The sequence below is a fragment of the Lonchura striata genome, chromosome 20, assembly GCF_050655825.1.
Source record: "Lonchura striata isolate lonStrDom1 chromosome 20, ASM5065582v1, whole genome shotgun sequence".
NCBI lineage: Eukaryota > Metazoa > Chordata > Aves > Passeriformes > Estrildidae > Lonchura > Lonchura striata.
In genome coordinates, this window is record NC_140722.1 from 6,901,233 (window position 1) to 6,912,195 (window position 10,963).

Below are 10,963 nucleotides of genomic sequence, written 5' to 3' on the forward strand. Positions count from 1 at the left end.
AGTGCCATACCCTGCCCTGCTCTCCTGCACATCCCAACACTGGAGACTTGGGCACTGCTATGGCCAGGGCTGGTGCCATCAGCAGGGCTTATGGCTGGGTAAGAGTGAAGGATGTAACCCAGGATGTAATAAATTTTAATAATGTGTTCAGTGCTTTGATTCACTTTTTTTTTTTCTTTTTCCTTCTCTTACTCTAAGCAGCCTGAATTGAGGTGCCTCCAAGCTGCCCCACCCTGTGCCAGGACTTTCCTGCACCCACCGAGCTGGCCCTGAGCAGCGGGGCTGGGCTCGCCCTGCACAGACAAACTCCACACTTGGATGAGCACATCTTTATTTTCAGTTCCAGAAATAACGCATCTAAAAAGTCCATCTCTCACCTGGACACCCAGACCGCTGCTCCTTCCAGCTGTCCTTCCCGCGGTGGGAGGCGCGTTCCCTCTGCGCGTTTGTGCGAGGCCGTTAGAGGGCATTTGGATTTCACTTAACATCACCCAGCAGGATTTATTTTACTGCGAGAAAAGCACAGCCAGAGCAGCTCCAGCCCGTCGGGAGATGGCTCCGACTCATCTTTGCGATTTGTTTTCCCTTTTTCCTGCTTTTCCCGTGGCCCCGGCTCGCGGGGAATGTGCTTGGATGGCGGGCGGGATGTCTGGTGCTGCTGCGGCGCGGAGTCTCCGCTGTCTGAGCTCCTCGCTTGCCCAAGCCCTGCCAAACCACCAGCGCTTTGGAGAGGAGGAGGCCAGGCAGAGCGGGAAGGCTCGTGTTTATTCTGGAGGGATGAGGGGAAGGTGAGTTGCAGCTGCCATCAGGAGAACCCTGCCCACGCCGGGGAAGGCGGGGGGGGGGGTACTATGGGCTGGCTGAGCTCCTGCATGGTCGAGCAGCTCAGCCTGGTGTGCCAGTGACTTGTGGGGTGCAGCTTGATGACCTGCTCCCTCCCTGGGGGGCCAGGGCAAGAGGGTTCTCTCCAGGGATTTTGGCTTCCAGGTGCTGGAGATGGTCTCTCTTGACGTCCCTGCAAAGCAGAGGTGGGTGATGTGGTGGAGAAGCAGCATCACCTCTTCAGAAGGTCCACTGGTCCAGGAAAGGACCAATTCCTGGTTTCTTGGGTGGGTTTATGCTTGGAGCAGGATTTCCCCATTTCCCATTTCATTCAGCCTAAGGAACTCAGAATGCTGCCCAGTAACCCTGCCTGGGGCAGCGGGGTGTACAGAGGAGGCAGGTGATGGGTGACATGGGGATCTTGTTCTCTGATTCCAGCCTCCTTTGCAGCCAAAGTCCATCATTTCTTCTGTTTTCCCAGTGGAAACACCCTCCATCTTCACTGTAACCACAGTGCCATGGGTTTGTGTCAGACTCTTTGCCGGGATGAGGCGTTGGCTCCAGGGTGAATCCGGGGTGGGCACAGCTACAAACGACCTCCTCTTCCCCTCTGGAAAGGCAGAATGGAGATCAGCTGGGAGATGGAGAGGGGTGGTGGGTGGTGCTGTGTCCCCCGCAGCTGGGCAGAGGGGGCATGTAGCATGGCAGTGCAGGGGGAAGAAATGGGCAGAAAGTTCCCCCTGCACACCAGAAAGGCAGACTAGCACCGTGTCCCCACCAGGGTTGTGCCAGGCTAATAAAGGAGTGGCAGAAGCACCTCCCGGGTGTGCCCAGGGAGCCAGGCAGGAGCTGCAAATCCATCTCTGGCCATCGGGGCAGGCCGAGCTCACCTGCGTGGAATCCACAGTGCTCCTGGATTCAGACATCCAGAGACCCCAAAATTCTGGTCTGAACCTGCTCTCGGCTGTTTTCCAAGCAAAGTTTCAGGAGATGGTTCACGTGTCCGTGAGACACGCTCAGCTCATGGCTGAGGAGTTGTGATGGGGGCCCAGAGGTGCTGCTGGCACTTCCCGTGGTCAGTGAAACGTGTGCCCAGAGGCAGCGGCTCCCCAGCCCTCACTCACCGCCGGGAGCGCCGCGGGCCGGGCCGGGCAGGGTCCGGCCGTGCAGAGCCGCCTCTGGGTCTCCAGCCGGCACCGGCGGTTCTGGTTGGACACGCGGGTGGCAAAGCCCAGCCCGCAGGTGGCCGAGCAGGCGCTCCACGCCGTGCCCCACTCCGGGCAGGGGAGCCGCAGCGCTGGGGACACTGCAAGAGAGGACAGGGGGGAAACGGGATGGAGGCAGGTGCTGTGCATTTGCCCTGTGGTGCTGCGGACAAAGCCCTGCGTGGCAGAGGAACGCGTGTCTCCTGCTGATGTTTCACAGGCTGGGGCGAAGGGGGCATCCCCAGAGATTTGTGTGGGCCCCTCCCTGGAGCTGCCCTGCATCTTACCTGCCCTGGCATCCCGGGGGAGGTGCTGGTCCTGGGTTTCACAGATCCACTCCGGGCAGCACTTCCCTGGGATCTCCACGCGGCGGGGGTAGGGGCAGTCCGGGGTGGGCAGCCGCACATCCTCCTGGCACAGCGGGATGCAGTTGAAGCCGCCGTCCAAGCAATGGCATTGGATTTTGCAGCTGGGCTGGAAAACCTCCCCGTCTCGATAGACGCGGCCGTTCACCTCGCAGCCCTCCTCATCGTCTTCAACTGCAGGTGACAGCCGGGGAGCCCGTCAGGGACAGAGGGACAGGGAGATGGGGGTGGCAGGGGGCAGTGCTGGGGCTAACTGCGGGGCTGAACAAAGGGATTGAAGTGGGGGGACCACAGAATTGACTGAGTGGTGTGCAGCAGCATGTTCATCATTCAGTCTCCTCCCCTTCCCTGTCTTCTCTCCTCATCTCTCTGTTCTTTCAAAGCAACAGCTCACAAGGTGTGAGAACCGCCCTGCCCTGTGGCTCTGACCTTGCCTTCAGGATTTGCAGGCTAGGAAATTTTCTCTGAGATTTCTCTGCAGGACCCTCAGGCTCCAGCCTTGACAGGGTGACTGCAGCATCCCTGGGACCCCCCTGTTCATTCTCACTGAAGCCACCCTGAAGTCTCAGTCAGAAAGCAGCACAAGAACTGGGAGGAGATGGGGCACAGCCCCATGGCCAAGCTGCATACATCATCCTCAGGAAAGCTGCTTTCCTAGCCTGAACCATCCCCAGGTGGGGCTGTGGGATGCCTGTGAAGTCACGGCTGGAGCTGGGCTGTGTGCTGGACTGGAGTGTGGAGGTATGTCTAGGGAAAGTGGGTGCCCCTGTGCTCACAGTTGCAGATGCCTGCTGTCCCTGCAGATGCTGAGCTGTAGTCACAGACGAGGCCCTGGCTCTGGTCACAGACGTGCAGGAAGTCGCAGGGCTCTCCCAGGCGCCGAGCACAGACCTTGCAGCAGCCACACCCATCCAGGACCAGGGGGGACCCGCGGGGGCAGCGGGGTGGCACCCAGGGGCAGTAGCACGGTCTCCGGCACAGCTGGGCACAAACCTGTGGAGGCAGAGCTGAATCCATACAGGTGGTTTTTGGCTAACAGCTGCTTTGTCACTGGGACAGCCAGGTAACTTTGTCACTGGGACAGCCAGGTAACTTTGTCTCAACCATGGGGGCAGATTTTTGGTGGAGGGAGGCTCCAAATCCATGGGAATATCTCAAAGCATCCTGGAAAGCTACTGTCCCCTTTGAAGTGTACCTATGGAAAACCATGGAGAATCAAGGATGCTCAGAGGCTCGGCACTCTGAAAGATGGGGACTTTAATGTGCCACTGCTCTGAACATACTGGAGGATGGAGCTACAAGGTGAACATGCTGGGTAGTGGTGGTTATTTAATGAAGTCAGCAGCCTCAAACAGCCCAGTGGGAGAGAGGAAGGGAGGGAGGTAAAGCAGCCCACCCCCATGCCTGCCCCCAAGGCAGCAGGCCGTGCCCAGCCCAGGAGAGGTGGCTTTGCAGGGAATGAATTCACGTGCTGAGTGCAAAGCACCTGACTCCTTACAACCTTAAGAGCTCTCATTCATGCCAAGAAACAGGACATTGCATCAGCAGCGGGGATCTGAAGCTGGGCAGACCTCACTGCATTCCTCACTGGTCCAGCTGCATCCTCTGCTTGTCCCTGGCTGCAGCATCCTCACCTGGCCTGGCCCGCTGGGCAAGGAGCCCGGAGATAGGCACGGTTTCAAGGGCTGGGAGCTGTTTTCTCTCATGGCTAGACTCAGTAATCACTTTGGCAGGGCTGTGCATGCAGTCCTTTGCCTGCTCTGCCAGGGAGGTGCCCACAGGAGCTCACCTGGGCAGGTGGGTGTTTATACCCTTGGGTCATCCTGCTTGCACCCACCCTGGCACCAACAGCTCTTTTAGGCAGCTCTTGAGCTCCCATCATGTCACACGTGACAGAACTATTGCACACAGAGCCTGAAGCCACGAGAGTTGGCTCTGTGGTTTGGAAGTGAACCCTTTGCCAGTGCTGGCCTGCCAGTGATGTGAGCCCCCTGGCAGCCCTGCTGCTCAGCTCCATGCACATGCTGCTGGATGCATGTGCAGGGCCAGCGTGTGCAGCACAGCAAACATGCAACCAAAACATTCACCCTGCTCCAGAGACTGGTGTGACTGCTGAGCCTGCCATGAGAGCGATGGGCTCACCAGACCATGTAGCTTTTTGATATCATTTTTCTTTCTCTTTCAGTTTCTCCCAGTGGCATCAGGACTGACATGATGAGTCAGACAGAGAGGGTAGCCCTGGTGCTCTATCTGTTCCCCATTTGCAGCAGTTCAGATGCTTTTCATGGGGCTGCAGGAGTGTCAGTGCCAATAACTGGAATTAAAATATGGATTGGGATTGAGTAATCTGGATCTTGTTCTAGTTCTGCCAGTGAGCAGCATTATTAATGTGGCAGAGCCCGAGGGACTGGCTGTGGTGGCCAGGTTTGGGCTGGCAGCACGATGGTCCTTGGTGATTCTCCAGGCACTCGTGAGCACCTGGGGCAAGAATCATTGCTGTTACAGTTTACCCAGGCAGCCAAGGGCATTTTTCATCTTTCAAGAGGTTGTTATTACAAATCGATGTTTTAGAAAGATTAGCTGAGCCATAAATCCATTTCCCCCAGCTCCTTGTAATTTACTTGTCTTTATGTGACAATGTGGCTTCTGTCAGAGATCTGAACTCTCTGGGAAAAGAGTGAAATAGGCACGACATTGCCACGACATCCTTGCCTGGGGATTCAAGCAGCAATTAGAACTTGGAGCCGAGATGCCCCAAATTTTTCAGCATTCCTGTTCTCTGCGCAGGCAAATATTTTCACACAGAGTCCAAGAGAAGAAAAAAAACTAAAATCTCTACAACAACCCAAATCCCATTGGAGGCACTGGCTTGGCGTGAGCATTCCGAGAAGTGGGGAGAGCTGAGGAAAGGCAGGGCTGGTGCTCGTGGCTTGGCCCCTGCCTCGGGAGCCTGGGCGGGGATGGAGGAGCCCGGAGGAGCCGCTACCGCCCAGCTGCTGCTCGCTGGCCCGCGGGGACCGAGCGCAGCCAGCCCGGGAGCGGCGGGACCGAGCGAGCAGCGATTGCCGGCGTTGCTGTGCGAGCCTTGGCCGGGAGCGCCCGGACCTGCTGCTCCAGCCCGAACATCCTGCCCAGCTCTGCCCCTGCCCAGTTCTGTCCCTGCCCAGTTCTGTCCCTGCCCAGCTCTGTCCCTGCCCAGTTCTGTCCCTGCCCAGCTCTGTCCCTGCCCAGCTCTGTCCCTGCCCAGCCCTGTCCCTGCACAGCTCTGTCCCTGCCCAGCTCTGCCCCTGCACAGCTCTGTCCCTGCCCAGCTCTGTCCCTGCCCAGCTCTGCCCCTGCACAGCTCTGTCCCTGCCCAGCTCTGTCCCTGCACAGCTCTGTCCCTGCACAGCCCTGTCCCTGCACAGCTCTGTCCCTGCACAGCTCTGTCCCTGCACAGCCCTGTCCCTGCACAGCTCTGTCCCTGCACAGCTCTGTCCCTGCACAGCCCTGTCCCTGCACAGCTCTGTCCCTGCCCAGCTCTGTCCCTGCACAGCTCTGTCTCTGCCCAGCTCTGTCCCTGCCCAGCTCTGTCCCTGCCCAGCCCTGTCCCTGCCCAGCTCTGTCCCTGCCCAGCTCTGTCCCTGCCCAGCCCTGTCCCTGCCCAGCTCTGTCCCTGCACAGCTCTGTCCCTGCACAGCCCTGTCCCTGCACAGCTCTGTCCCTGCACAGCTCTGTCCCTGCACAGCCCTGTCCCTGCACAGCTCTGTCCCTGCACAGCTCTGTCCCTGCACAGCCCTGTCCCTGCACAGCTCTGTCCCTGCACAGCTCTGTCCCTGCACAGCCCTGTCCCTGCACAGCTCTGTCCCTGCACAGCTCTGTCCCTGCCCGGCTCTGTCCCTGCACCTCTCTGTCCCTGCACGGCTCTGTCCCTGCCCAGCTCTGTCCCTGCCCAGCTCTGTCCCTGCCCAGCTCTGTCCCTGCACAGCTCTGCCCCTGCCCAGCTCTGTCCCTGCACAGCTCTGTCCCTGCACCTCTCTGTCCCTGCACAGCTCTGTCCCTGCCCAGCTCTGTCCCTGCCCAGCTTTGTCCCTGCACAGCTCTGTCCCTGCCCAGCTCTGTCCCTGCACAGCCCTGTCCCTGCACAGCTCTGTCCCTGCACCTCTCTGTCCCTGCCCAGCTCTGTCCCTGCCCAGCTCTGCCCCTGCCCAGCTCTGCCCCTGCACAGCCCTGTCCCTGCCCAGCTCTGCCCCTGCCCCAGCACAGCCTGGCTGCCGGGACACCCCCGTCCCTCCTGCACCCCACCTTGCCAGAAATGGGTGCTAAAGCTGCCCCAGTGCCCCGTCTCCCTTACCTTGGAGAGAGTGCAGAGGAGGGAGAGGAAGAGGAGCTGCCTCTCCAGCCGGAGCCTCATGCTGCTCTGCCCTGTGCCACTTGAGCACATCACCCCCCAGGCAGTTTGGAGGCAGAGTTCGCAGGTTTTAAAGCCCAGAGTAGGTCCTGCTGGTGTTTATACTCTCCCTGCTCTGATGTCACTCACAGGCTCCAATATAAACATGAGTAGGTTTGGACAAGCCTCAAGATTTTCTTTTTTTCCTTTCTTCTTCTTTTTTTTTTTTTTCCAGCCCACATTCCAGCTGCCATTTCCACTCTTCTCAAGGTGAGAATATGCTGTCCATCAGGACAAGGAATGAAGGGAAGGGATGCTGTGCTGTCCCTGGTGAGCAGGGGAGAGAGGCTGGGGAACCAGGCTGGTGCAGTGATCCAGCTCCCTTCCCCTAGCCTGAGAGGGAAGTTTCATGCCCTATCCTACTGATCAAAGTCTGCCCAGGCAGAGCTGGGATCTTCCTGCAGGGATTTGAAGGGATTGGCAGGACTGACTGTCCCTGCTGCTGCCATGACCAGGCAGCAGCAGGGCATCCACCCCTATCTTTAATGCTGCACCCAGCACATGGCAGGCTGTGGAAGAGGGGTCACCCAAAGAAGCTGGAAATGGATTTGCTGTGGTGGTGCTGCCACATCATCCCCATCCTGAGAAGAACTGTGGCTACCTGGTGTAGGAATATAAAACACCTGGGGAGGCTGCTGGGGTGGGGTGGTTGGATGCACATTGTGTTGCATTGGCTTGGGTACCTGATGGCTGCAGCCTGACCCTGCTGATTTCAAGCCCTATAAATGCAAATTCAGCCTCTGAAGTATTATGATCATCTTAATCAATTGTGAGAATTAGAAATCCAAGTTTGGGGATGAAGAGCAGGTGTTCAGCCTTTGCTTTCTCAGACTGCCCTGTGCAAGCTTTTCTCCTGTCCCCTGTGACTGAGGGTCTGAGGCTGGCTCTTAGGAAAGACAAACCCAAGCACCTCAAGACCTACACTAGACAGAGTCACTCCCTCAGATCTTATCACATGCTATGAGAGGACAATTTGTGAGCCCAGAGCTCAAAGGAGAGGCCTGAACATAAGGATGCAGGATTTCCTGCAGCTCTCCCTGGCTCCTCTCTGCACCCGTGCCCCTTGCCTGCAGGATGTGTTCTGGGGCCAGGACTACTGCTCTGTGCTGGCCAAGGGATGGATCCTGGTGGCTGTGACAGACTGCCTGTATCATTCAGGCACGATGAGAGCTGCTGTTGGGTACCAGGTCTGTGCTGGCCAACACACAGGAGGTGCTGGCTGCTATAAGGAGAACACCAAAACCACACAGCTAAGAATGATGCCCCATCCCTCCCTCTGGCCTATTTCCCCTCTGTTTTGCTTTAGTGAAACATGTTCTCAGTCACCTGAGCACCAATCCTGACCTCAGCTCCACGCTTCCCAGAGCCTGGGAGCCAGGGCATGGAGCAGGGTGGGCACAGCCCTGCAGGGAGGAGCACAGACTGAACTCTCACATTACCACCCCAAATCTCTGCTTTAGCTGTGCTTCATTAGCTGCAATCAGGCTGTTAATGAGGCCATGGCAGCTTGTGGGAATACCAGGACACTTTCCAAAGGCTGCTGTCACTTGTGCAAGTGTCAGAGCCTCTGCTCTGCAGCTCCCAGTGCCTGAGGTGCAGAGAGCTGCTCTGGCAGCCCTGCCTGTGGCAGGGGAGGCATGAGGAGGGCACATTGCTTTGAACTCCCTGGCAGGGGGGTGGTTCAGGACCCACTGACAGGTGCTCACAAGCCAGAGGGTTTGACATCTAAGGCTGGAGAGGCCTCTCATGTTCCACTTTCTGCTCTGGTGGCAGTGCCCTCCCACTGGCTACAGCTCAGCCAAACATCCTGGGAGTGGCTTGGGACAGCCAAAGTACTGATCCAGCTTTGCCACATGGGGATAGTTCAATTCATTATTCCAGCCTTGTGTTTATTAGGGATTCCTGATTAATAGCCATGAGTTCATTTCCCAGGTAGAAATCAGGTGACAGTGCTGGTAACAGAATAAAAGCCTCTCATTTCCCACAGTGAAGCACCCTTGGAGCAGCTGACAGACCCCTGTGTGAGGTCCCAGGGGGCAGCAGGGCACCCCTGGGGAAGACTGAGGCTCAGGGCTGCCCAGGGGAGCCAACTGGACATTAAACCCCTGTCACCCTATGTGTCCTGGGTGCAGGGTCAGCTCCCTTCTCTTTCCTTACTCTTTCCTCAGCTCTGAACCAGGGGTAACCTTGCTGCCCCCCACACCTGATGTCGCTGAGGTTTAGATGTAGTGAGGTGACATCACTGCGATGTTTGACATCACCAGGAAGCTGCCAGAGCTCAGGCAGTGATGGAGAGCCCGAGTCAGGCCTGAGTCAAGCCAACACCCCCAAGTCAAGCAGTCAGATGGGGCCAAACCCAGCATCCCATGCCTGGCACGCTGCCCACACTTCTGATGGCATTGGCAATCCTCACTGGTACCTGCCTGGGTTTTGGAGGTGCCCAGAGGAGCTGGCTGGAGGGGTACCCATGAAGTCTCCCATGATCTGCCTTCCCAAAGAGGATTCTCCATGGGTGACGTGGGCTTTGGCTTCCCTTCTCCCAGCTCTGGGTCCCACGTCCCCACCCAGGTCACTGTGCTGGCCCTGCAGGGGCTGCAGGCAGAGCCTGGCACAGGAATTCAGCCCCTGCAAGTGTTTTGATGTGCCAACAGCCCATTAGCAGTTCATTTTATAAATGCTGTTATAGCCCTTCCCCTCTGGAGCACGTAACCTGTAAGTGTTCTGTACCATACGTGTGATTTCAGAGCTAGTAATTAAGTCCATATGTCTCACTCCACAGTTTCCATGGTATTATTGTCAGGTTTTTTGGGGGGTTATAATTTTTTTTTTTTTTGGTGGTCAGTTGTGCAAGAAAATAGTTGATACAGGGATCTGAATACATCTCCTTTGAGTTAGCCACTGGCAAGTTTTGCTGTTTCTATAGAAATGAAGGAACTGCCCCTGTGAATTTACATTTTAGACAGCTGAGCTTTTCATGTGTTTGCAGTTCTAACGTGCCATCGTGAATAACACAGAAAAGCTCTCATTTGCACACCCTGCTCAGCCGAAATTGCATCCATCTGGGATGGATATTGAGCATATTCTCCCCTCATGCCTTTCCTTTGCTGGAGACTCCCCTTCTTTACTCTCCATCAGGTGTCAAGCACCCTCCCCAGAGCTGGGGGGAGTCAGAGCAGGGTCTGGATGCCCATCTCTGGCAGGAGCAGTGAGGCTGTCCTGGGTCCTGGCTGTGAAAATGTGGGTGAGCCCAGCTCCATGGCTTAGTGGGGAGAACACTCCCTTTGCTCCTGGGCACTCCTGGCTCAAATCCCCACTGCAGAGGAGCAGGGCTGCCCGTGGAGGGTGGACAGCGCTGGTGCAAAGCTGCACATACATCCAGCTTGGAAAAACCAAGAGCCCTGAGCTCAAATGGACATGCCTCAGGTCTCCTTTGGCTGTTGGACATTTTGGGGTGGCTGCTGGATGTTTTTCATAAGACTTCTGGAAAACACCATGGCTTTGGGAAATTTTGAAATATCTCTGCTTTTGGCAACATGGGAGAATTGTTTCCTACCCAGAATGAATCTGGCTCCAGTTTCAAACAGCAAGAGCCGAGAGAGGTGCTGATGGCTATTTCCACCCCTGTCTGGGCATTTTTATTCCCTCTGGTTCTCACACCTTAACAGGACAGCAGAGCCAGGCTGAGAGGACCGGCCACCCCGAGGGACAAGGGATGTGCCAGGCAGTCTTTTACCTTGAGGTCACTGCTTCCACCCCAGGCAGGGATGCAGGGACTGAAAGAATTTACCATCTGGTGCCTGGCCAAGTGACTTGTGAGAAAAGAATTCAGGGCTGCCTTCCAGTTTCTGATGGTCAGGCAACTGCATCAGGAACCTTGGCTACATCTGGGACCAGCTGACCCCTCCAAGCTCCCAGCCACGGTGGCAAGGCCAGCGAGGCAGCAGCCAGGCATTGCCCCTGCCAGAGCAGAGACAGGAGCCACGCCTGGTGCTGGGAGCACTGAATCCTTCACCACCTCCCAGACATTTTTAGGTAGGTTTCACTAAAAAGAAGCACTGATAAATGGGGCCTGGGGCTGGTTCTGCTCTCAAAGTCTGACATTGCCAAGAGGAAGGAGCTGAGTGATTACACGAGGAGCAAAT

General features: G+C 56.9%; 1 protein-coding gene across 2 annotated transcripts; it reads right to left on the reverse strand.

Moving 5' to 3' along the window:
• Positions 1-314: 314 nt before the first annotated feature.
• Positions 315-7,938, reverse strand: CCN5 (cellular communication network factor 5). Of its 2 annotated transcripts, XM_031506528.3 has the most exons (5): positions 6,726-7,938; positions 3,169-3,385; positions 2,315-2,566; positions 1,947-2,128; positions 1,259-1,432 (listed from the first exon to the last, which is right to left on the reverse strand). In XM_031506528.3, exons 1-5 carry the CDS (start codon positions 6,813-6,815, stop codon positions 1,409-1,411), a joined length of 765 nt encoding a protein of 254 aa, XP_031362388.2. In that variant the 5' UTR covers positions 6,816-7,938; the 3' UTR covers positions 1,259-1,408. The 2 variants fall into 2 exon arrangements, with proteins under 2 accessions (XP_085414154.1, XP_031362388.2); XM_085558028.1 differs by lacking the exon at positions 1,947-2,128 and having other exon boundaries at positions 315-1,432; positions 6,726-7,211.
• Positions 7,939-10,963: the final 3,025 nt, after the last annotated feature.

Excerpts from the sequence above, each read along its gene's own strand:
- CCN5 (XM_085558028.1), bottom strand. The coding sequence starts at position 6,815 with ATGTGCTCAAGTGGCACAGGGCAGAGCAGCATGAGGCTCCGGCTGGAG. Across the intron at positions 3,386-6,725 it reads TCCTCTGCACTCTCTCCAAG|GTTTGTGCCCAGCTGTGCCG; the intron begins GTAAGGGAGACG and ends CTGCCTCCACAG. Across the intron at positions 2,567-3,168 it reads GACAGCAGGCATCTGCAACT|TTGAAGACGATGAGGAGGGC; the intron begins GTGAGCACAGGG and ends TGTCACCTGCAG.